Below are 25423 nucleotides of genomic sequence, written 5' to 3'. Positions count from 1 at the left end.
CAAAAGCCCATAGCCTTGAGGTTGGTGCTAAAGGACAGGGCTACCGCACACAGGGTTATCGCAGCCAACACAAAGGCTATGGCTGAGGACACGAACATGTACAAGAACTCCCGCTACTACCTCTGCAGAGCCATCAAACAAGCAAAAGGACAATATAGGAACAAGGTGGAATCCTATTACACAGGCTCTGATGCCCAACGCATGTGGCAGGGGCTACAGTCCATTACGGATTACAAAGAAAGACCCAGCTGTGATCTGCCCAAATTTGCCTCTCTACCAGATGAAATCAATGCATTTTATGCACGGTTCGACAAACAACACCGAGCCGTGCACGAGTGCCCCCGCTGACCCAGTGGACTTGGTGATCTTGTGCTACGCGGCCGACGTCAGTAAGGTTTTTAAATCAGGTCAAGACTCATTAGGACTCGGGGGGGCAAGACGGTATTCCAAGGTGCATTCTCAAAGCGTGTGCAGGACAGGTGGCAGGCATATTCACTGTCATTTTCAACCTCTTTGTCCCAGTCTGTAAGCCCCACGTGTCAAGCTGAACACCATCATTCCTGTTCCTAAGAACTCTAAGACTACCTGCCACAATGACTACCACCCTATAGCACTCACATCTGTAATCATGAAGTGCTTTGAAAGGCTGGTTATGGAACAAATCATCTCCATCATCCCAGGCCCACTCCAATTTGCATACTGCTCAAACAGATCCATAGACGATGCAATCTCAAATTGCACTCCACACTGCCCTCACTCACCTAGATAAGAAAAATACCTATGTGAGAATGCTGTTCATTGACTACAACACCATAGTCATGGTGGCATGGGCCCTCAAATCCTCTAAATGTTCTACAGCTGCACCACTGAGGCCATCTTGACTGGCTACATCACTGCTTGGTATGGCAACTGCACCACCCTCGATCGCATGGCTCTACAGACGGTGGTGCAGACAGCCCAGTGCCGTCGCAAAGTATTCAGACCCCTTGACTGTTTCCACATTTTGTTACAGCCTTATTCTAAAATGGAATAAATATCAGCAATCTGCTCACAATACCCCATAATGACAAAGCGAAAACAAGTTCTTAGAAATGTTTGCTAATTTACAAAATATAAAAAACAGAAATACCTTAGTAACATAAGTATTCAGACACTTTGGAATGAGACTCGAAATTGACCTCGTCGAAGGAATTGTCCGTAGAGCTCCGAGACTGGATTGTGTTGAGGCAAAGATCTGGGGAAGGGTACCAAAAAATGTCTGCAGCACTGAAGGTCCCCAAGAACACAGTGGCCTCCATCATTCTTAAATGGATGAAGTTTGGAAGCACCAAGACTCTTCCTAGAGGTGACCGCCTGGCATAACTGATAAATCGGGGGAAAAGGACCTTGGTCAGGGAGGTAACCAAGAAACCGATGGTCACTGACAGAGCTCCAGAGTTCCTTCCAGAAGTACAACCATCTCTGCAGCACTCCACCAATCAGGCCTTTATGGTAGAGTGGTCAGACGGAAGCCACTCCTCAGTGAAAGGCACATGATTGGAGTTTGCCAAAAGGCACCTAAAATACTCTCAGACCATGAGAAACAAGATTCTCTGGTCTGATGAAACCAAGATTTAACTCTTTGGCCTGAATGCCAAGCGTCACATCTGGAGAAAACCTGGCACCATCCCTACGGTGAAGCATGGTGGTGTGGGGATGTTTTTCAGTGGCAGGGAATAGGAGAGTAGTCAGGATCGAGGCAAAGATGAACGGAATAAAGTACAGAGAGATCCTTGACGAAAACCTGCACCAGAGTTCTCAGGACCTAAGACTGGGATGAAGGTTCACATTCCAACGACTCTAAGCACACAGCCAAGACAACGCAGGAGTGGCTTCGGGACAAGTCTCTGAATGTCCTTGATTGGCCCAGTCAGAACCCGGACTTGAACCTGACATAAGATCTCTGGAGAAACCTGAAAATAGCTGTGCAATGACGCTCTCCATCCAACCTGACAGAGCTTGAGAGGATCTTCAGAGAAGAATGGGAGAAACTCCCCAAATACAGGTGTGCCAAGCTTGTAGAGTCATACCCAAGAAGCCTCAAGGCTGTAATCGCTGCCAAAGGTGCTTCAACAAAGTATAAAGGATCTGAATAGTTATGTATACTGTTTTTTATTTTTAATAAATTAACATTATGGGGTATTGTGTGTAGATTGATTAAATAGTTTTTTTCCCTCATCAATTTTAGAACAAGGCTGTAACCTAACAAAACGTGTAAAAAGTCAAGGGGTCTGAATACTTTCCGAAGCTCTACATCAGTGGCGCCGAGCTCCCTCCCATCCAGGACCTCTATATCAGGCCGTGTGAAAAGGGCCGGAAAATTGTTAAAGACCCAAACCATACTGTTCTCTCTGCTTCCGTTTGGCAAGTGGTACCGGAGCATGAAGTTTGACACCAACAGACTCCTGAACAGCTTCTATCCCCAAGCCATAAGACTGCTAAATAGCCAACAAAACAGCTACATGGACTTTCTGCATTGATGTTTATATTTTTTACACTGTCTCTATGCACACACACACACACTCTATGCATATTTTACACACTCACACGCTCTTCATTTACTCACGCACACATAACACACACACACACACACACCCACAAACAATCATCAAATACGCTGCCGCTACTCTGATTATCATATATCCTGATGCCTAGTCACCTTACCAACCTACATATCTAACCCTACCACGCCAGTATCCCTGCACATTGTATATATGGTATTGGCACTGACCCTGTATATAGCTTACTTACATTGTATTATTATTTATATTTCCTGTGTTTTTGTTCAAGTTGACTTTTTGTTATTTCACTTTTTTTTTATAGTACTACTGCATTGTTGGGAAAGAGCAAGCACGTGTACTTGTGCACATGACAAAAACTTGAAACTAGGATTCAGGGTGTGTAGGGTACATACCTGACACCAGAACCTGAAGTACTGCACTTTGGCTTTGAAGTCCCTGACGTAGGTGATCTGGGGCCCGTTCTCACTGTGGGAAGCAAAGATGAAATGCATGAGCTTTTTGACGTGGGTCTCACTGGAGTACAACCTTTTACATCTTTGTATTGAGTGACACAATCGAACCTTCGCTAAGCCCCGCCCCAGAATTTGGGGCAACAAAATTGCAGTGCTACGGTGGATAGCAAACGTTGCTAACCAAGCTCGAGTCATTACAACTCGGACAAATTCACGTTTCAAAAGCACGGAAGCCAAATGAGGGCAATGGCAAAAACAGTTTTCATTACAAAAAATATTGTTGAAATGGCTAAATAATTGAACAGTGCACCAGGGATAGAAAGGGAAAGGGGATACCTAGTCAGTTGCACAACTGAATGTATTCAACCAGAACGTGTTTTCCGCATTTAACCCAACCCCTCCGAGGTACGGGGGGACTGTCTTAATCGACTTCCGCGTCATCGGCACCCGGGGAGCAGTTGTTGTTGGGGGTTAACTGCCTTGCTCAAGGGCAGAACGGCAGATTTTTCAAACTTGCCGGCTCAGGAATTCAAACCAGCGACCTTTCAGTTCCTAGCCCATCGCTCTTAACCGTTAGGCTACCTGCCACCCCAGGGGTAATTGTGACTGTGAAACCTTAAAATGCATTGTTTGCTAACTGGTTACCTAGCGCTCCTTGAGTCTAGGGCTGGGCGATATGGCCAAAATATTAAATGGTATTTTTCACATTTTTGATGGTATTTTATGTTATTGATTAATAAAAGTTCTAAATTTGCTTTATGAGTAGTGCGTGACCCTAGGGTGGCAACACATATATTCTCAATTATTTCAATGGGTCTTTCTCCATTCTGATTGTTTTATACTGTTCAATTCAACTTCAACCTAAAATAATTTCCTGCATTTCCTACACTCGTTTGAGGTCATTCCACACTGCCACGAATTGGAAAAAAATACTAGGCCTTATTTTTAACCAAATGTTGCAATTGCGATTTAGATCAAAACACTTGAGTGAACTTTTGGAATCATGGAAATAGAATGTTTATTAGAATTAGAAAATAAATAATAGTGGGCACTTCGAATACAGTGTTGTTTGACATGACAACGAATGAAAATGCCATGGACGAGTTATTGCGACAGGTTAGGAACAAAAGTGATGTTCCGTGTTTCCTAGGGGACGCTATAATCTTTGGCTACATTAAATCTTTATTCATATAAGCCAATATATTCATGCGTTGCCTATTCCTCTTTGATTTAGCAGATACTGTTGCATAAACAACATGCTGATTTAAGCCCCCACCAGTACTGGTATCAGGCTGTATTAGCTAGCTCCGTTCGCTCTGACTCTGCCAGCTAACTAGCGATTAGCATTAGTGGCTAACACAATTTAGCTTAACTTGCTAAGAAAATACAAAATAGCTGTTTGCAGATGTAAGAAACAAACTAATATTGTAATTATAGAACGCTTGTGGATTTATATTAAGATCAAAGTGTAAACATCGTTGCATGTACCATGCAGACTGAACGAAAGTGGCTCGTGGTCAAGCAACAACAAACACGCTCCTTGAGTGACAGGGGGTGGGACTGGGTCTGTGTGGAAAGTGGCGAGCGGAGAGGGATGATTCAAGTAGCGGAGTAAACTATAAAAATGGACATTACACACGGCGTATCACATTTAACAAATCAAACATTCAAATACCGTTATAGAAGGTAAAGTAAAAACCTAAACCAGTCCGTGCATAAATACCGGTATATAGTAAAATATGGTATACCGCCCAGCCCTACTTGAGTCACCATTGAAACCTTTGCACCAGCTAGCCAATTAATATAACTTGTTTTCTCCTAATGCATGTTAGCTAGCCATGTTAGCTATTATGAATATAACTTATCTGCTATTGACATCAGGAGACAATGTGAGAGCACGAGTTGGCTCCAAATGTGGTTAGCTAGTAGCTTTGACTGCATGCTGACACCGCATTCAGAGCCATCCAGTGACTTGCCATAATACAAACTTCATTTTACCAGGTTCACGTGAAGCAATTGTAATGACTGTCCACCACAACATTCCCAAGAGTCTCCTGATCCACAAGGGGTAGTCTGTGTTTAATTTCATTGTGTATTAAAAACAGTTTGCGATCATTGTGAGGGGTTTTCTCCAATGGTTTGAACTAGGATTTTGACTTCCTGGGAAAATGGAGGTGAGCTTAGGGAATGGTCAATTAGGTGGGTGAGTGCACCTGTGAACTTTGACTAATGCAATTTGTGGATTAAAATTAAGTATTTAAAATATGTGAGTGTGTTGGCACGTAAGTGAATGAGTAAGCGAGTCTAGAGATTAGAGAGCCGGCCAGCAATCAAAGGGTGAGTGAACACTTGAGGGTTTACTAGACTCACAGGGAGGATTTGCCCGTGCGAGGGTCGATGTAGGTGGTGGTTCTCCTGTTGTGGTCCACAAAGTAGGGGATGCCATCCACTGTGAACCTCATCTCCCAGCCTTCAGGTAGGGGCTTGTCATTCAGCAGCCTACAGGAGGGACAGAAACACACACTTATTTACAGGGCATCGACAGTCATGCAAGAGCCTTAATTAACAGTACAATACTTGTGTTGTTTGTTTAGAAGTTTAACTGACCCTTGTGTCCGTGGGTCCTCCCACTGAGTCATCCGCGTTGTGTGGTGAACAAAATAAACCCTGCCGTTGGTGTCTGTTCGCTTCTCTGCAGTAGACAAAAACAAACAGAAGGACGACACTTATAAAAATAGAGCCCTAAGGCAGCCCTTTTTTAAAATGTATGTTTCATATTGCAGATAGATTGTAGCTTCCATCAATGTAAATGTCTGCATCATTTCCAATCCCCCAGATCGATAGAAACGTTTGGACACCTACACATTCAAGGGTTTTTCTTTTTTTATTACTATTTTATACATTGTAGAAAAATAGTAATGACATCCCAACTATGAAATAACACATATGGAATCATGTAGTATCCAAAAAAAGCATTCAACAAATCAAGATATATTTTAGACTCTTCAAAGTCGCCACCCTTTGCCTTGATGACCGCTTTGCACACTCTTGGCATTCTCTCAACCAGCTTCAGCTGGAATGCTTTTCCAAACGTCTTGAAGGAGTTCCCACATATACTGAGCACTTGTTGGGTGCTTTTCCTTCACTCTACGGTCCAACTCATCTCAAACCATCTCAATTGGGTTGAGGTCAGGTGATTGTGGAAGCCAGGTCATTTGATGCAGCACTCCATCACTCTCCTTGGTTAAATAGCCCTTACACAGCCTGGAGGTGTGTTGGGTCATTGTCCTGTTGAAGAACAAATGATAGTGGGACTAAGTGCAAACCAGATGGGATGGCAGCAAAGCACCCCCACCTCCATGCTCACGGTAGGAACCACACGTGGAGATCATCTGTTCACCTACTCGGCGTCTCACAAAGACATGGCGGTTGGAAACAATTTGGACCCATCAGACCAAAGGATAGATTTCCACCAGCCTAATGTCCATTGCTAGTGTTTCTTGGCTGAAGCAAGTCTCTTCTTCTTATTGGTGTCCTTCAGTAGTGGTTTATTTGCAGCAATTCGACCATGAATGCCTGATTCACCCAGTCTCTGAACAGTTGATGTTGACATGTGTCTGTTACTTGAACTCTGAAGCATTTATTTGGGCTGCAATTTCTGAGGCTGGTAACTCTAATGAACTTATCCTCTGCGGCAAGAGGTAACTCTGGGTCTTCCTTTCCTGTGGCGGTCCTCATGAGAGCCAGTTCCATCATAGCGCTTGATGGTTTTTGCGACTGCACTTGAAGAAACTTTCAAAGTTCTTGAAATTTTCCACATTGACTGAACTTCATGTCTTAAAGTAAAGATGGACTGTCATTTCTCTTTGCTTATTTGAGCTGTTCTTGTCATAATATGGGCTTGGTCTTTTACCAAATAGGGCTATATTCTGTATACCACCCCTACCTTGTCACAACACAACTTGATTGGCTCAAACGAATTAAGGAAAGAAATTGCACAAATTAACAAGACACACCTGTTAATTGAAATGCATTCCAGGTGACAAGCTGGTTGAGAGAATGCCAAGAGTGTGCAAAGCTGTCATCAAGGCAAAGGGTGGCTACTTTGAAGAATCTCAAATATAAAATATATTTTGATTTGTTGAACACTTTTTGTTTACTACATGATTCCATATATGTTATTTCATAGTTTTGATGTCTTCACTTATATTCTACAATGTAGAAAATAGTAACAATAAACAAAAACCCTTGACTGAGTAGGTGTGTCCAAACCTTTGACTGGTACTGAATACAGACACACAAGAATTCAGACCCCTTAACTTTTTACACATTGTGTTAGGTTACAGCCTTCTAAAACGTATAAACATTTTTCATAATAACAAAGCAAAACATGTTTTTAGAAATGTTGCCAATTTATAAAAAAAAACCCCGGAAATATCACATTTACATAAGTATTCAGACCCTTTACTCAATACTTTGTTGAAGCATCTTTGGCAGCGATTACAGCCTCGAGTCTTCTTGGGTATGATGCCACAAACTTGGCACAACTGTATTTGGGGAGTTTCTCTGCATATCCTCTCAACCTCTGTCAGGTTGGATGGGGAGCGTTGCTGCACAGCTATTTTCAGGTCTCTCCAGAGATGTTCGATCGGGTTCAGGTCTGGGCTCTGGCTGGGCCACTCAAGGACATTCAGAAACTTGTCCCGAAGCCACTCATGCGTCGTCTTGGCTGTGTGCTTAGGGTCGTTGTCCTGTTGGAAGGTGAACCTTAACCTCAGTCTGAGGTCCTGAGCTCAAGGATCTCTCTGTACTTTGCTCCGTTCACATTTCCCTCGATCCTGACTAGTCTCCCAGTCCCTGCAGCTGGAAAACATCTCCACAGCATGATGCTGCCACCACCATGCTTCAACGTGGGGATGGTGCCAGGTTTCCTCCAGACGTGACACTTGGCATTCAGGCCAAAGAGTTTAATCTTGGTTTCATCGGACCAGAGAATCTTGTTTCTCATGGTCTGAGAGTCTTTTGGACTGGGGCGCTGCGCAGTGGTGCCCTGCAGCGTTTGTTTGTTCCTTGTTTAAACTTGTTTAAACTCGTACATTTTTCATGCTTTGCTTTGAGTAAGTTAAAAGTGTTTTATGTTGCATTAGATTACCGATTAGCCTATGGTAGAGCGACATGAAGTGCGTACAGTGGAGAATAATCTTGGATTACTTTTGCTGGTACCTGAAACAGCATGCGAACTTCTGAGAAAGTCGGCAGCACCAGACATCCACTACAGCAAAAACTATTTTACAATGTAATAACTCACGTTCGGGAGAATGGATCAAATAGGACATACCTGCAGAGATCGTGAGACAAAACAACCTGGGCGAAGGACTACTAAGAAGGAAGAGGAAAAGGGGCAGGAAAGACGGTGTGCAGCAGAGGTTGAGAAGGAACAAAAAGATTCCGCTTCCAACTATCCTGCTCTCCAATGTCCAATCACTTAAGGGAAAAATGGGCGAATTGAGGGCAAACTCATGGTATCTACAGTTGAAGTCGGAAGTTTACATACACTTAGGTGGTAGTCATTAAAACTTGTTTTAACACCCGAAGAACATCCCAACCGTGAAGCACGGGGTGGCAGCATCATGTTGTGGGGGTGCTTTACTGCAGGAGGAACTGGTGCACTTCACAAAATAGATGGCATCATGAGGAAGAAAAATATGTGGCTATATTGAAGCAACATCTCAAGACATCAGTCAGGAAGTTAAAGCTTGGTCGCAAATGGGTCTTCCAAATGGACAACGAAGACAACAAAGTCAAGGTATTGGAGTGGCCATCACAAAGCCCTGACCTCAATCCTATAGAAGATTTGTGGGCAGAACTGAAAAAGCGTGTGCAAGCAACGAGGCCTACAAACCTGACTCAGTTACACCAGCTCTGTCAGGAGGAATGGGCCAAAAATCACCCAACTTACTGTGGGGAGCTTGTGGAAGGCTAACCGAAACATTTGACTCAAGTTTAACAATTTAAAAGACAATGCTACCAAATACTAATTGAGTGTATGTAAACGTCTGACCCACTGGGAATGTGATGAAAGAAATAAAAGCTGAAATAAATCATTCTTCTCTACTATTATTCTGACATTTCACATTCTTAAAATAAAGTGGTGATCCTAACTGACCTAAGACAAGGAATTTTTACTAGGATTAAATGTCAGGAATTGTGAAAAACTGAGTTTAAATGTATTTGGCTAAGGTGTAAGTAAACTTCCGACTTCAACTGTATATGAATACAGGGAGGCCTGTGTGATGGCCTTCTCTGAAACTTGGCTGTCGGAGGCGGTACCCGACTCTGAAGTCACCCCTGACGGATTCACTATCACTCGTATGGACAGAGACAGAGAAGCTACTGGTAAGGAGCAGAGAGGCAAAGTCCACGTTCTGATAAATGCTAGAGGGTGTAAAACTACGATTGTCAGGAAAAAAAAAAATGCACTCCTGATATAGAGCTACTATCAGTGTCACTATGCCCCTTCTACCTACCCTGTGAATTCCCCTAGCTTTTTTTGACAGTTGTTTATAACCATCCAAGAGCAAACGGCTCTGCAGCTGACAATTATTTTACCTTACTCAAGAGCTTGATGCAATTTCCCCTGATGTGCCCAAATTCATATGGGGGATTTCAATAGCTGTACTTTTAAGCACACTGAGTACTTACACCCAGTGTGACTTGTCTAACAAGGAAAAATAAGATCATTGACTTATGTTACGGCTCGGTCCCCAAAGCGTATTCATTCTTGGCCAGACCTCCACTGGGTGGATCAGATCATAACACTGTTTTTCTACAACCAACGTATAGACAGTTACTCAAAAGGGAGAAGGTGGTGGAAAAACAAATACAGGTGTGGGACAATGATAGTATTGATCAAATGCAGGGATGCTTTGATTGTACCACCTGGAGTGTATTTGAAGAATCATCAGCTGACATGAACGAGTTGACTAACGTAATATATTGAATTCTGTGTTGATTTGGTGATCCCAAAAAAACATGTAAGATATTTCCTAACAACAAACCATGGGTGACCAAAGAATTGAAAGTGGTGCTTAATAAGAAGAAACAAGTGTTTGCCTCCAGGAATCCACTCGAAAGAAAACAGGTACAGAGAGGTGAACAAAGCGATAAAAAAGGTGAGATGCAAGTACAAGGATAAGGTGCAACAGATAATGTTACAGGGAGACTCTCGGTCTGCCTGGTTGGGCATTAAGAATATGGCAAATGCCCCCTTCAAAAAGGTAGGCAACTTATCGATCCCTGCCTGGATGAGAGGGTGTGCCTCTCTACAGCCAATGAACTAAATTAGTTCTTCACCCGCTTTGAAACTGGGGTCGCCCCCCTCCCCTGGCCTGTCTGGATAAGGATGTCATGGCAACCAAGAGCACGCTTGTCATCAATGAGGAAGCCGTACAACGAGTGTTCAAAAGCACTGGAGCATGAAAGCGCCCGGGGCCTGATAACATAAGTGGTCATGTCTTGAAACACTGTTCCACTCAGCTGAGCGGTGTCTTCTGCTCTCTTTCAGCGGTCACTGGAAACATTGGAAATTCCATCTTTATGGGAAAAAGAATCTATTGTTGTGCCTGTCCCAAAAACCTCTCATTCGTCTGCATCAAATGATTACAAACCTGTCGCTCTGACATCTCTCTTGATTAAATGTCTTGAAAATATCAAGGCATATGTCATGACGTTGGCCTGTGGGTAAGGTTTATGACCCCCCATAAATACCTTTCTCCCTTCCCCTCTCTCTCTGACTCTACTGAAGGACTCTCGAATAGCATTTGTTAAACATAGAGAGTCTGGGAACATCAAACAAGTGGGGGGGAAAGGAACCATATTTCGGTAATAGAACCAGTTGGAAATATGCGTTGGTACTTAATGAGTATGGATGCCAGTTCGGTTGTCATCTGAGACATTATGACTGACGACAGGATGACATAAACTGTATCTGGGAAAGTCTACACATTCTAGTTATCAGATTCACATGGAATTGTTGTGCAATTTAAATGTTTGATATTGAAACTGTTTGTTAGAAGATTAAATGTAATTTTAGCTTCCAAATGAGAGAATTGGGTTTTCATAAGAAAAGAGCCCTGCTCAATCAGTGGCCCGCCCCTGTGAAGAGACATGGGTTATAAACTATGAAACACACCCGTCTCCCCCTCCACTATAAAAGCCCTTGACGAAAATGTAACCTTGTGTTCCGGGTACGTGAGGACTGCAGCCTCTGCGTTAAAAAGGACTAACATGTCAAGTACAGAACGAAGCCAACCTCAGCGTGAGCTTTGGTTGTGAATGGTATGAACTTTGAACTCTTATTCACTACAGAAGTGATACCTCCTAGCCGTTGAGTTAGCAGCGGCCGCTGTAAACGTGGGCTAGGGAAGGATGGACGATGTATCCAGTCTAACACACAACGAAGATACTACAACGTATCCAATTTACCACCAGAGACATTCTTCCGAGGACAGGAAGATCTCTGTTGGCCAACACGGCCAGCATCTACAAACAACCTACCGAAGCGCAGCTCAGAGTAAATATTTATTGCATTTTCCTTTTCCAAATGGCCGGTAATTTAGAATGCATAAGATACTGTATTTACGAAAGCTTAGCTTCTCCCTTTGTTCCTCAGTCTTCCCGCTCTTTCATTCAAGCCCAACCCCCTCTCTTTGTGTAACAAGCCTCATACAGGTTCCGTCCACAAGGGACGTTTTCTGTATGACATAATTTGTATTCTATGTATATGTAATTCTGTGTGATTAGTTAGGTATTTGGTAAATAAATAATTAAACCCAATTTTGTATTGCTGATTCAACTTGTTAGCCAGGGTTCGTGAAGATAACCAAGCATTTACAACTTTCAGATGAGACTGAATAAGGTGACGATTAATATTGACTGCTATCGATGTAAAATATTACTAGGTCTTCAACAGTTTATTCGGAAGATAACAGCTCTATAAACACTCTTTCGTGGTGCCCCGACTTTCTAGTTAATTACTTTTACATGATTAGCTCAATCAGGTAATATTAATTACAGAGAAAGGATTTTATAGAATAGCATGTCATATCACTTAATCCGGCATAGCCAAGACACGACATATACATCATCAACACCACCAGTCACCTTCTTGAACCCCTCCAATTTGCATACCGGTCAGAGAGAGGGACAGATGAGCCATCCTTTTGCTCTTACATCTGGTGTACATGCATTTGGAGGGCAGTAAAACCCATGTGTGTATTATGTTCGCAGATTTCTCTTCGGCATTTAACACAATCAATCCGTTGGTCCTTGCGGACCCACAGAGGAGTCTTCGGACTTGATGCTATGCTTATCACATGGATCATTAACTTCCTAACTGATAGGTCTCAACAGGTATAAGTTGGCAACACACTCTCTGAGGTGCACACTACTTTAGTTGGAACCCCACAGGGCAGTGTTCTTTCACCAGTACTATACATACTGTATACAGACAGCTGCCGGAGCCGGTTCCCAGGGTGCCACCTGATCAAATATGCTGACGATACTGCTTTGGTCAGTCTTCTCGAAGGAGATGAGACGGAGTACGGACTGGCTCTGAATGATTTTACTGTCTGGTGTGAGTCATCCCATCTAATCAAAAACAAAAGGACATGGTGATTGACTTTCGAAGGAACACTACCATGCACACACCATCACTGATAAAAGGTGAGCCCATTGAAATAGCGGAGTACAAATACATTAGGCTAGTCATTGAGGAGTAGCAAAGTAGCCTAGTGGTTAGAGCGTTGGACTAGTAACCGAAAGGTTGCAAGATCAAATCCCCGAGCTGTCAAGGTAAAAATCGGTCGTTCTGCCCCTGAACAAGGCAGTTAACCCACTGTTCCTAGGCCGTCATTGAAAATAAGAATTTGTTCTTAACTGACTTGCCTAGTTAAATAAAGGTAAAATACATTTTAAAAGACAACAAGCTGTCCTGGGATCAGTGTACCGATGCTATTTTTAAGAAGGGCCAACAGAGACTATTTCCTACGGAAACTGCACTTTTTTAATGTTGATTGAACCATCATGGTTCTCTTTTATAAATCATTCACTGAGAGCATTCTGTCCTACTGCTTGACCTGCTGGTTTGGGAATATCAAGGTAACACAGAAAAATAGGTTGGGCAAGATAGTCAGGACTTGCAGAAAAATCATGGGGCAGCAACAGCAAGAATGCATCTCTCTACCTGGGCAGAGCCCTCCATAAGGTGAATAAAATGCTTCAGAGTTCAAGTAACAGACATCTCAACATCAACTGTTCAGAGGAGACTGCGTGAATCAGGCCTTCATGGTCGAAATGCTGCAAAGAAACCACAACTAAAGGACACCAATAAGAAGACACTTGCCTGGGCCAACAAACACGAGCAATGGACATTAGACCGGTGGAAATTTGTCCTTTTGGTTTGACGAGTCCAAATGTGATATTTTTGGTTCCAACTGCCGTGTCTTTGTGAGACGCAGAAAAGGCGAACAGATGATCTCCGGATGTGTGGTTCCCACGGTGAAGCATGGAGGTGGTGGGATGGTGCTTTGCTGGTGATACTGTCTGTGATTTATTTATAATTCAAGTCACACTTAACCAGCATGGCAAACACAGCATTCTGCAGCCATACGCCATCCCATCTGGTTTGCGTTTAGTGGGACTATCATTTGTTTTTCAACAGGACAATGACCCAACACAAGGCTGTGCAAGGGCTATTTGACCAAGAAGGAGAGTGATGGAGTGCTGTATCAGATCACCTGACCACAACACAATTGAGATGTTTTGGGATGAGTTGGACCGCAGAATGTAGGAAAAGCAGCCAACAAGTGCTCAGCATATGTGGGAACTCTTTCAACACTGTTGAAAAACATTTCAGGTGAAGCTGGTTGAGAGAATGCCAAGAGTGTGCAAAGCTGTCATCAAGGCAAAGGGTAGCTAAATCTAAAATACATAAAACACTTTCTTGGTTACTACATGATTCTTTACTATTATTCTACAATGTAGAAAACAGTACAAATAAAGAAAAACCCTTGAATGAGTAGGTGTCCAAACTTTTGACTGGTACTGTATATTGATTGTTATATTTTTATTTATTTTAATGTTGTCAAAATGTGAAAAACTGACTGTTCTCATTGCAAATCCTGTAACAGCAAACCCCCATGAGTATTTAAAGACAACTACTATTCATTTGAAAGGAATTAATTTGCTTATCAGCTTAAAAGAGAAAAGGTTCAGATTGCTCTCCTACAGGAAACATCTGACATGAGAAATTAAAGCGAAAAAAAAAAAATTCCCAATCAGAAGGCATCTAGGAAAACTAAGGGTATACATATATTTTATTTCATTTTGTGTGTAATATATTACAAATGTTTGTACTTTTACCCCTTTTCGTGATATCCAAATTGGTAGTTACAGTTTTGTCCCATTGCTGCAACTCCCCTACGGACTCGGGAGAGGTGAAGGTCAAGAGTGTAGCGTCGCACTGCTTCTTGACACACTGCTCACTTAACCCGGAAGCCAGCCGCACCTATGTATCGGAGGAAACACCGTCCAGAAGCGACCGAAGTCAGCTTGCAGGCACCCGGCCCGCCACAAGGAGTTGCTAGAGCACAATGGGACAAGGAAATCCCGGCCGGCCAAACCCTTGCCTAACCCGGACGACGCTGGGCCAAATGTGCCTCATGGGTCTCCAGGTCACGGCCGGCCGTGACACAGCCTGGGATCGAACCACACCCGAATTCATCGTCTATTTGAAGACTCAATGGAATCTCTACATGGAGAACGTTGAAACAGCCAACAAATCTCCTTCAATAATTTGGGAAGCAGACAAGACAGTTATGAGGGGGAATTATTTGTAGTACTACATTGATTACTGCATTGTTGGGTTTAGACCTGGCAAGGCATTGAAGGCATTTCACTGTAATTGTGCACGTGACATTAAAACTAAGATTATTTCATCTTGCAGTTTAAAGAGAGAAAACATTAAAACTACAGTTGGACTTAGAGATAAGTAAAGCAACTTGAGATTAATTTAAAAAGACTTCAAAGAATTACAAGCTGCAAGATCAGCATTAGACTAACTGCTTACAGATAAATCAAAAGCATCTCTTTTCCAGGCAAGACACAAATTATATGAATATGGAAGTAAGCAAAGCCTCCTCCTCTTAAGACTGGCAAATAATATAACTGCACCAGCTGCTATCCCTTCATAAAAGCATCAATCAGGGGTGGAACGATGCAACACTAGAGAAATTAACTGTCGCTCTACAGCTCAGACTCCAACAATAATCTGGCTGACATGCAATCCTTTCTGGATAAAGACTCTCTCCCAACAATACCTGTGGGAGACAGAATTACAATGCAAGAGATATCCGAAAAATAAATACAAGAGGCAATTAAACCCTTAAAAACGGGAAATCCCGTTTGGGTTTAGACCAGAGTTTTATAAGAATTGACATGACTTAACAGAATCCCTATTTAGGAATGTATACAGATTCCTTTGCCAATGGCGAACTACCTCCAACTTTAAACCATGCTAATATTTATCTTATTCTTAAGGTAAACCAGCAGAAGACTGCTTGAGCTATATGCCTGTGTCCCTTATTAATGTGGACAGTAAACTCTTATCTAAGACCCTAGCTAGGAGACTAGAAAGAGTTCTACTACCTTAAATAGAGCTGGTAGACGCAAAGGCATTCATTCACCAATTTAACAAATTTCCTCAACATAATAGAACACGGTGGGCAATCGCAACATAGAGCAGTGAGCCTATCACTGGATGCTTAGAAGGCATTTGACTGAGTAGAATGGCCATACCTATTTAAAGTACTTCATTTGAAGTGGGAGAGAATTTCGTTAACTGGATAAAGTTGATATACCATGCCCCTCAGTCCGCTGTGATAACAAATGGAATGCAGTCACAGGGTTTTTTTTTTGGGGGGGGGGGGGGGGGGGGGGCAGGGCGGGCCCTGTCATTTGCCTTGGTATTAAAGCCCCTGGCAGAGTCTATACGTACCCAGGAAGGTCTTACAGGTGTCAAGATTGTAAGACAAACTCACATATCTGTCTCTATATGCAGATGATATTTTGTTATTAATTTCTAACCCAGAAATGTCTATTCCAATTCATAAGAGGTTAAGCGCTTTTTCTGGTTACAAAATACATATTTATAAAGTTATGCCCCTAGGTCGCTTGGGTGACTATTTGAACAACTTTCCATTCAATTAGACAAAAAAAAAAGACTAAAAATTTGCACAAAAATGTACCTGCCCAACAGCAACTTACCATCTGTAATTAGAGCAGCTAAGGAAAACCTAGACAGGTTGATCGACTTGCCATTATCATGGTTGGGTAGAATTCATCTGATGAAATTGAATATTTTTCCAAGACTTTAGCATCCTCTCCAGATGGTGCCATTATATATTCACACACCGAAAAATAATTTTAAATGCGCTCAATTAAGAAAAATAGGCTGAGAATGAGTAAACTGCAGCTACCATACAATTTAGGAGGCCTGGCACTACCTAATTTGCTATTTTACAACTGGGCATGTCATGCTCACATAATGGCTCAGAGATTAACCTTGCTCTAACTGGGTCAGTAATGACTGCTGCTTCACATTCCCATATGCATTTAAATCAGTTTCATGACTGGTAACAGAAACTCAGTCAGCACAGAAGTCTCTGCGTGCAGTTTGAAGGAAGTTGCTAACTAACGCTAGCGCAATTGCTAACTAGCGTTAGAGCAATGACTCAAAGTTTATGGGTATCTGATAGCATGTTAGTAGATACCCATAGACTTTCAGTCATTGCTCTAACGCTAGTTAGCATTGGTCCACGGAACTACCTCTAAGTTCCTACAGACATAAAAATGGTATCCATGAGTTTCTGACTCTGGGGAATTAGGTAAACGGCCTCATTGCTAAATCCCAAAGAATCCCTTTAAAGTCTGGAGAGATATTTGCAAACACCGTGGGAGAAAGGAATACTTCACCGCTCTGACTCCCCTTATTAATAACAAGGTCTTCCCCCTGGCGTTTCTAACAGCATTTTCCACCTCTGGTAACAGAAAAGTAAAAGGTCAATAGAGATGTTTGATGGTGATATTGCTATTGTTTCAGGAAATCCAACAAAAATGTGCTGTATCACACAGACAATTCTATGTGTATCTTATTGAATCCAAGATGGTGTTCCCCCCACAGAACCCAATATGAACCATAGTTGACAAAATTGTCTAGCAATTTTTATGTTGCTATACACTAATGTTGAAAATAACACAAGTGCTCTGATTAGGGTATGGGAAACAGAGCTGGAAAGAGGCCCAGAAATTCTAAACTGGATAAAAGATGTGCTCGAGGCATGACAACTGTTCATCTGCAAGGTGCAAGAGATACAATATAAAGATTATGCAAAATGTTCATATGACTCCCATTATATGTAATAAAATGAATGCAAAATCATCTGATACCTGTAATAAGTGTAAGAAGGAAAAAGCCACTCACGGCCATCTGTTTTGGACTTGTCCATTAATTACAATTTTCTAGGAATGGACTCATAAGTGTCATTAGAAATAGGCCCTCATTTACCATAGCACAGCTCAATCTTTAAAAAAATACTCTTTGTTGGCCGCAAATGTATTCTCCTTTACTGTATCAGCTACTAACAATAAATCAGGGGAATTATGAGGTCTTTAAAGTGCTGCCACTGGAGAAAATGAGCACTATATTTAGGAATAAGGAAAGAGATATCTTCACAATATTGGATCCCTTTTTGCCATCTCTTCCCCCTAAAGTTGCAGATACCCTAAGAAGTGTCAATATACAAATACTATGGGTCTTTCGTTGATACAACTGGACCCTGGCCCTCTTGACTCCGCTTTCTTGTATGGAATAATTTTCGTTGTATAGCTAAGGCAAGGCCTCAATACTCCGTTAGGGGTATTTTGTATTCTATATACACTACAGCCACACACTTTGCAACAGTCAAATTAAGGAAGACATGTATGGAGAAAAAAAATCGTTAGAGGCAATGAAATATTGTAAGAGAGCAGAGAACTCAAAGTGAATGTACAATTGATAGTGTGTTTTTGTTTGCTCTCATTGTTTTGTTGTTTGTTATGCTATGTTTTCTGTTACCTTGTTTTGTTTTTTGGAAATCAAATATATGTACATATGTACAATCTGTTTATGATGTTGAGCTGAAACAAGGAAAACCATTTTTTTTAAAGATATTTAAAAAAAGCTTTGGAGCAGGCTTTCATTGACCAGTGAGTTGTCAAGCCCTCGTCAGACCAACAATGGTATAATTCATAGAAAGCCTGCCTTTTACACTAACGGCAGGTGTGCGCCCATAATTCCCGCTGTCAAAATAGAACAAATATATCTGACACCCACAAAGCAACAGCGAGTGCACTAAGATTTATGTTTGCATTTGGATTGTTAAAATAGAGCCCTCAAGGCATCTACAACTAGGTTTGGTTTGTTCCTAGCAGAACTTGGTTAGGCGAAGCGAACGTCTGCCTCGCATACTCCCTCGAGATCTTCGGTCAAAAAACTAGAAAATATCTGCAATAATAAAGTTGTTTGTCCCACTTGAGACTAGGCCTGGGCGGAACACCGTATTTTATGATATACCGGTATTGATGCAGGGACCAGTTTGGGTTTTTACTTTACCTTCTATACCGGTATTTGAATGTTTGGTTTGTTAAATGTGATACGCCGCGTGTAATGTCAATTTTTATAGTTTACATCTCTCTCCCCTCTTTCTCTCCGTGCCACTTTCCACACAGACTTAGCCACACCCCCTGTCACTCAAGGAGCGCATTTGATGTTCCTCAACCACGAGACACTTGCGTTCAGTCTGCATGGTCAACGCAGCACATGTAACAATGTTGATGACAACAATGCTGTTTTCACTTTCCTTCTTAATATAAATACACTAGCGTTCTATAATGACACTATTAGTTTGTGTTTCTTACATCAGCATGTTGTTTGTGCAACAGCATCTTCTAAATCAAAGAGGAATATGCAAAGCAAGAATATGTTAGCTACATGAAGTAGCTAAGAGAATACATGCAATGTAGCCAAAGCTTATAGGGTCCCCTAGGAAACACTTATCAGCACTTTAGTAACTACCCTGTCACAAAAACTCCTCCCTGGCATTTTAATTAGTTGTCATCTCAAACACTGTATTCAAAGTGTCCACTATTATATTCTAACTATAGAATTAGAATAGTCATTCTATTTCCATGATTCCAACAGTTTTGCTCTAATTAGCAAGTCAAACCGCGATTGCAACATTTGGTTAAAAATAAGTCCTAGATTATTTGCCCATATCGTGCAGCCCTACGTGGCAGTGTGGAAGTGATCTCAATTGAGCAGTGGTGTAAAGTACTTTAGTAAAAATACTTTCAAGTACTACTCAAGTAATTTTTGGGGGTATCTGTACTTTACAATTTTTATTTTTGACAAATTTAACTTCACTACATTCTTAAAGAAAATACTGTACTTTTTACTCCATACATTTTCCCTGACACCTAAAAGTACTCATTACATTTTTAATGCTTAGCAGGAGAGGAAAATGGTCCAATTCACATACTTGTCAAGAGAACATCCCTGGTCATCTACTGCCTCTGATCTAGGACTAAACACAAATGCTTTGTTTGTAAATTATATCTGAGTGTTGGAGTGTGCTCCTGGCTATCCTAAAATAAAAATAAAAAACAAGAAAATGGTGCCATCTGGTATGCTTAATATAAGGAATTTGAAATTACTTATACTTTTACTTTGATACTAAAGTACATTTTATCAATTACATTTACTTTTGATACTTAAGTATATTTAAAACCAAATACTTTTAGACTTTTTTTCAAGCAGTATTTTACTGGGTGACTTTCACTTTTACTTAGTAATTTTCTATCAATGTATCTTTACTTTTACTCAAGTATGACAATTGGGTACTTTTTCCACCACTGCAATTGAGCGCAGGAAATGCAGAAATTATAAAAGTGCTGAAATTTGTTTTGGTTGAAGTTGAATTGAACAGTATAAAACAAATCAGAATGGATAAAGACTCATTGATATCACTTGGAATGTATGCGTTACCACCCTAGGATCACTCACTACTCATAAAGCAAATGTAGAACTTTCATTATTCAAAAACTAAAAATATCGTCAAATACCGTCATACCGTCCAATTCTTTTTAAATACTGTGATATAATATTTTGGCCATATCGCCCAGCCCTACTTGAGACACTGTATCATTAACATACCCAGTAAAACTTCCTAAAAATAGCCAGAAACAATCTAAGATAAATTAAGAAATGTATCATTAATTTAAGTTTTTGCTGAGGAGGTCTTCATTCGCACAATTTTAGATATAACTAAGATGTTTGGTGAAATATTTTTCAAGCGAAAAAAATTTGCAGTCTCCTCTCGTTGAATGACAACAAACATTTAATTGAAGAATCCTTACTGTTGACCACTCACAAAGGGGCATAGACGTTGACTACCGAACTTCAGCTTACCTCAAGAAAAAAATGTGCACTCGAACAGCCAAAAGAAACCCTGCCGAACACCAAAACTAACAAAAACTTTACATTTCTGCAAACTGTGTCGACTGGTAAGCATAGAGTAAGCTTTAGAATCCCTCATCGTACCACATATAGATTTCCATTACAGTTGTATGCTTAGAAAGTTAATTGAATCCTAATCTGTCAAAATAAACATCAATTTTGACACACCAGTGTTGGGGTAAAGAGAAAGAGTGTGAGCAGTTGCCAACTAACTGGAAGTAATTTCAGCTAGTTAGCTAACTAACCTGGCTAACTGTGGGCAAAAACAATGTACAGTTAGTTAGCTATAACACTGCCCTGTGCTAGCAAACATGATGCTGCCACCTAAACTGGCAAGGCATTTCTAGGTAATGTTTACATTTTGATGTTTAGTCTGCACTTTCCAAGCATAGTGACATAAGTTACAGTTGAAACGCATTGTCGTGGAATGTGCTACTTACCCCAGCCATGTGGCAGCGGCCCAAGTGGGTCAAACTCTTTGTTTGCTGCAGCTATTTGCTGATCCTGGAGCTACAATGGAGAAACAAGGAGGTGAAATTAGCAGAGTTTACAGTACATGTGTTGAATAATGCTTCTTTACAATAGTAGAAGGGAGGGAACCTGTGTGGGTGTTGACAACTCACACCCTGTCGTATATGTAAGTATAAGAGGATTCTCTTTTCCCTTCCAGTATTAGCGAAAGGAATGTCCTTTGTTAACAGACACCCGCCGAAACTCTAACACGTTAAAAAGTGAATAGTGGATCAATATTTCTAACATAAGAACGTGGGGAATTGTCAGAAATGATCTACAGAAAACAAATGTCATATAGGCTGTTATTTTGTGATGTTATAAAAACGTTGAGGATATACTGTAACTTGAAAAGTATACACACTATATGCACAAAGTTTTCATTCAATACGTTGGGCATATGAAAAATGATGAAAGTGTTTTTGTTAAGAGATCTTCAAAAGGACCAATCTTCCAGAACGAGTGAAAGAAAAATCCATGCTGTAGCTCTGTTCAAGACTACATGACAAGTCTTGGAGCCATGGGCAACTAAGGAGGACATTGTGACCTCTTGTGGACAATCCGATCCTTACAAGCGCGTCGAATGAATATCCAACGAACTACCTTTCCAGGGTGGCCCAGTTCCGAGAACTACGCGGCAGCATTCCACAAAAATACAATCATGATTTCTTACTCCAAGCGGGCAGCGGTTCATGTGCAAAGTATATCATTACTGTGAGAGTAGGTTCTAAATGTACCAAAGTATTATGTCTCTGTCCCTCTCTGCCCCCCCCCTCTCGCCATCTCTGTTGTAACAAGCCGTCATATTATGTTAGTCCGCTAGGGACCTGTTTGCTTCGTATTAAGTTTCTAGTCAATAATCTATACCGTGTGTGTGTTTATCCTTTGTTATTATTTAGTTAGCTAATAAATACATAATTAAACCAATTTGTGTAGTGCTGAATCATAAGTAAGGCTGGGGTTTTTGCAGATGCAAGGAGGATACAACGTTCAAAATGATAAGATGAGGTGATGATTAATAAATTGACTTATCAATGTAATATATATATATATACCTTCTAGAGTTTAATTCGGGAGATGGTAACTCTTTAAACAACTTTTTCCGTGGTGCCCAAAATCCTAATGAGTTAATTGTTTTACACAATGAATTTAAAAATCGGGTAACAATTAAACATTGTTAGTTAGAGACAACAGTCCTCAGATTAATCAAGCTCATGTCACGACAGCAGCCCAATCCCAAATCCACCCCTAGACCCTATGCACTTGTGGAGATCTGAGATGATTTGGCAGGTGTTAGCAATTTGGTAATAGTTTCAACTTGCCACTTTGATAAGCTAGGAGGTTCTAAGGCTAAGTTTCACCATATTGCTTACACCTTTCAAATAATCTCAGATCTACACAATTTAGGATTGTGCCAGTGCAGAGTAGTGAACAAGTGCACACTTTGGGAGGAAGAAGAGAGTATTGCAAGGTAGCCTGTGTCTTACCCCAAAAATGAACCTCTGGTTGAACTGCTGCATGGCCCCCTGCAGCTGGCTGCGCTGGTGCTGCCACTCCTCATAGTTGCGCACAGACTCCTGCGTGGGGCGCTGCCACGTGGTGGTCCGGGTGATGTGGTCCACGAAGTACACCCTGCCCATGGGGTCCACACGCCGCTCCCACCTACACGGGACAGGAGGCGAGAGGTGAGTGAATTTTGTATGGCGGCAAAATAATGAAGGCAATGTTTGAATAGTTCAGAAATAAGGATCCATTTCCAGTCCATCTTTCTTGAAGTAATCCCAGATCTGAAACGGTTGGATTGGTGTAAGTAATAGGGTGGTAACCTTGCTTACATCTATCCATTAACTTATACACCAAGTGTACAAAACATTAAGAACACCTTCCTAATATTGAGTTGCACCGCCCCTTTTGCCATCAGATCAGCCTCAATTTGTTGGTGTATTGACTCTACAAAGTGTTGAAAGCATTCCACAGGGATGCTGGCCCACGTTGACCCCAATGCTTCCCACAGTTGTGTCAAGTTGGCTGGATGTCTTTTGGGAGGTGGAACATTCTTGAAAGACAGGAAACTGTTGAGCATGAAAACCCAGCAGCGTTGCAGTTCTTGACACCTACTATCGCCTGGCACCTACTATCATACCCCGTTAAAAGGCAATTAAATATATTGTCTTGCCCATTCACCCTCTGAATGGCACACATACACAGCATGTCTCAATTGCCTCTAGGCTTAAAAATCCTTTAACCTGTCGTCTCCCCTTCATCCACACTGATTGAAGTGGATTTAACAAGTGACATCAATGACGGATCAGAGATTTCACCTGGATTCACCTGCCCAGTCTGTGTCGTGGAAAGAGCAGGTGTTCATAATGTTTTGTACACTCAGCGCACAGTGCCTTCGGAAAGTAATCAGACGCCTTGACTTTTTCCACTTGTTACTTTACAGCCTTATTCTAAAATGCAATAAATAAAAACCCTCAGCAATCTACACACAATACCCCATAATGAAAAATTTAAACAGGTTTTTAGTTAATTGAAAAATTACAATTTAAAAAAAAACTGAAATAGCTTCAATAAGTACTCAGACCCTTTGCTATAAGACTTAAAATTGAGCTCAGGTGCATCCTATTACCATTGATCATCCTTGAGATGTTTCTACAACTTGGAGTCCACCTGTGATAAATTCAATTGATTGGACATGATTTGGAAAATAAACACCTGTCTCTCAAAGGTCCCACAGTTGACAGTGCATGTCAGATCAAAAACTAAGCCATGAGGTTGAAGGAATTGTCCGTAGATATCCGAGACAGGATTGTGTCGAGGCACAGATCTGGGGAAGGGTACCAAAACATTTCAGCAGCATTGAAGGTCACCAAGAACACAGTGGCCTCCATCATTCTTAAATGGAAGAAGTTTGGAACCACCAAGACTCTTCCAGGAGCTGGCCACCCAGCCAAACTAAGCAATCGGGGGAGAAGGGCCTTGGTCAGGGAGTTGACCGAGAACCTGATGGTCACTCTGACAGAGCTCCAGAGTTCCTCTGTGGAGATGGAAAAACCTTCCAGAAGGACAACCATCTCTGCAGCACTCCACCAATGCGGCCTTTATGGTAGAGTGGTCAGACGGAAGCCACTCCTTAGTAAAAGGCACATGACAGCGGCAATGGAGTTTGCCAAAAGGCACCTAAAGACGAGAAACAAGATTCTCTGGTCTGATGAAACCAAGATTGAACTATTTGGCCGAATGCAGAGTGTCATGTCTGGAGGAAACAAGGCACCATCCCTACGGTGAAGCATGGTGGCGGCAGCATCATGTTGTGGGGATGTTTTTCAGCGGCAGGGACTGGGAGACTAGACAGAATCGAGGGAAAGATGAACGGAGCAAAGTACAGAGAGATCCTTGATGAAAACCTGTTCCAGAGAGCTCAGGACCTCAGACTGGGGTGAAGGTTTACCTTCCAACAGGACAACGACCCTAAGCACACAGCCAAGACAACGCAGGAGTGGATTCAGGACAAGTGTCTGAATGTCTTTGAGTGGCACAGTCAGAGCCCGGACCTGAACCCGATCAAACATCTCTGGAGAGACCTGAAAATAGCTGTGCAGCAACACTCCCCCATCCAACCTGACAGAGCTTGAGAGGATTTGCAGAGAAGAATGGGATAAACTCCCCAAATAAAGGTGTGGCAAGCTTGTAGAGTCATAACCAAGGCTGTAATCGCTGCCAAAGGTGCTTCAACAAAGTACTGAGTAAAGAGTCTGAGTACTTATGTAAATGTAATATGTTTTTTTATTTGTAATAAATTGGCAAACATTTCTAAAAACCAGTTTTTGCTCTGTTATTATGGGGTATTGTGTGTAGATTGATGAGGGGGGGGGGGGGAATATTTTATACATTTTAGAATAAGGTTGTAACCGAACAACATTTTTAAGGAAACTAGACGTATGTCGCGGGTCACTACTACAAACGAGAGCCATTTGAACAGAAAATATATATAAAAATTCAAAATGCATTTTTTGGCAGAAATGCCTTCTGGAACATGTGAAATTTCATGTGCCTTAATAACAAACGTGTATGCCATCTGTAAATCTGAATTAAATTGTTAAAATTCGGAGCCTAGTTGGTTTAGTCACAGAACAAAAAAAAAAACCTTCCCGCTAGCCATGATTGGCTGAGATAATGAGTGGGCTGGACATGCCGAGCTGAGTTCGGATTGGTCTGCCATATAGCACACTTCTGTCTATTTGAGCTTGTCAGTGTGTGTAGGTAAACCTAACACAGCTTTTTTT

General features: G+C 41.5%; 1 protein-coding gene across 1 annotated transcript in view; it reads right to left on the bottom strand.

Annotated features, from left to right (window-relative positions):
* Positions 1–25423, bottom strand: part of LOC115208362 (E3 ubiquitin-protein ligase Itchy) — a 68979-nt gene that overhangs the window by 11495 nt on the left and 32061 nt on the right. The window contains exons 10-14 of the mRNA XM_029776359.1: positions 22622–22796; positions 21065–21134; positions 5621–5705; positions 5384–5512; positions 2954–3026 (exon numbers count right to left, since the gene is read on the bottom strand). Coding sequence (XP_029632219.1) covers positions 2954–3026; positions 5384–5512; positions 5621–5705; positions 21065–21134; positions 22622–22796 — 532 coding nt within the window. The remainder of the gene's footprint in view (positions 1–2953; positions 3027–5383; positions 5513–5620; positions 5706–21064; positions 21135–22621; positions 22797–25423) is intronic.

This window comes from Salmo trutta, chromosome 14 (assembly GCF_901001165.1).
Source record: "Salmo trutta chromosome 14, fSalTru1.1, whole genome shotgun sequence".
NCBI classification, from domain to species: Eukaryota; Metazoa; Chordata; class Actinopteri; order Salmoniformes; family Salmonidae; genus Salmo; species Salmo trutta.
This window is presented reverse-complemented; position numbering and strand designations above follow the sequence as displayed.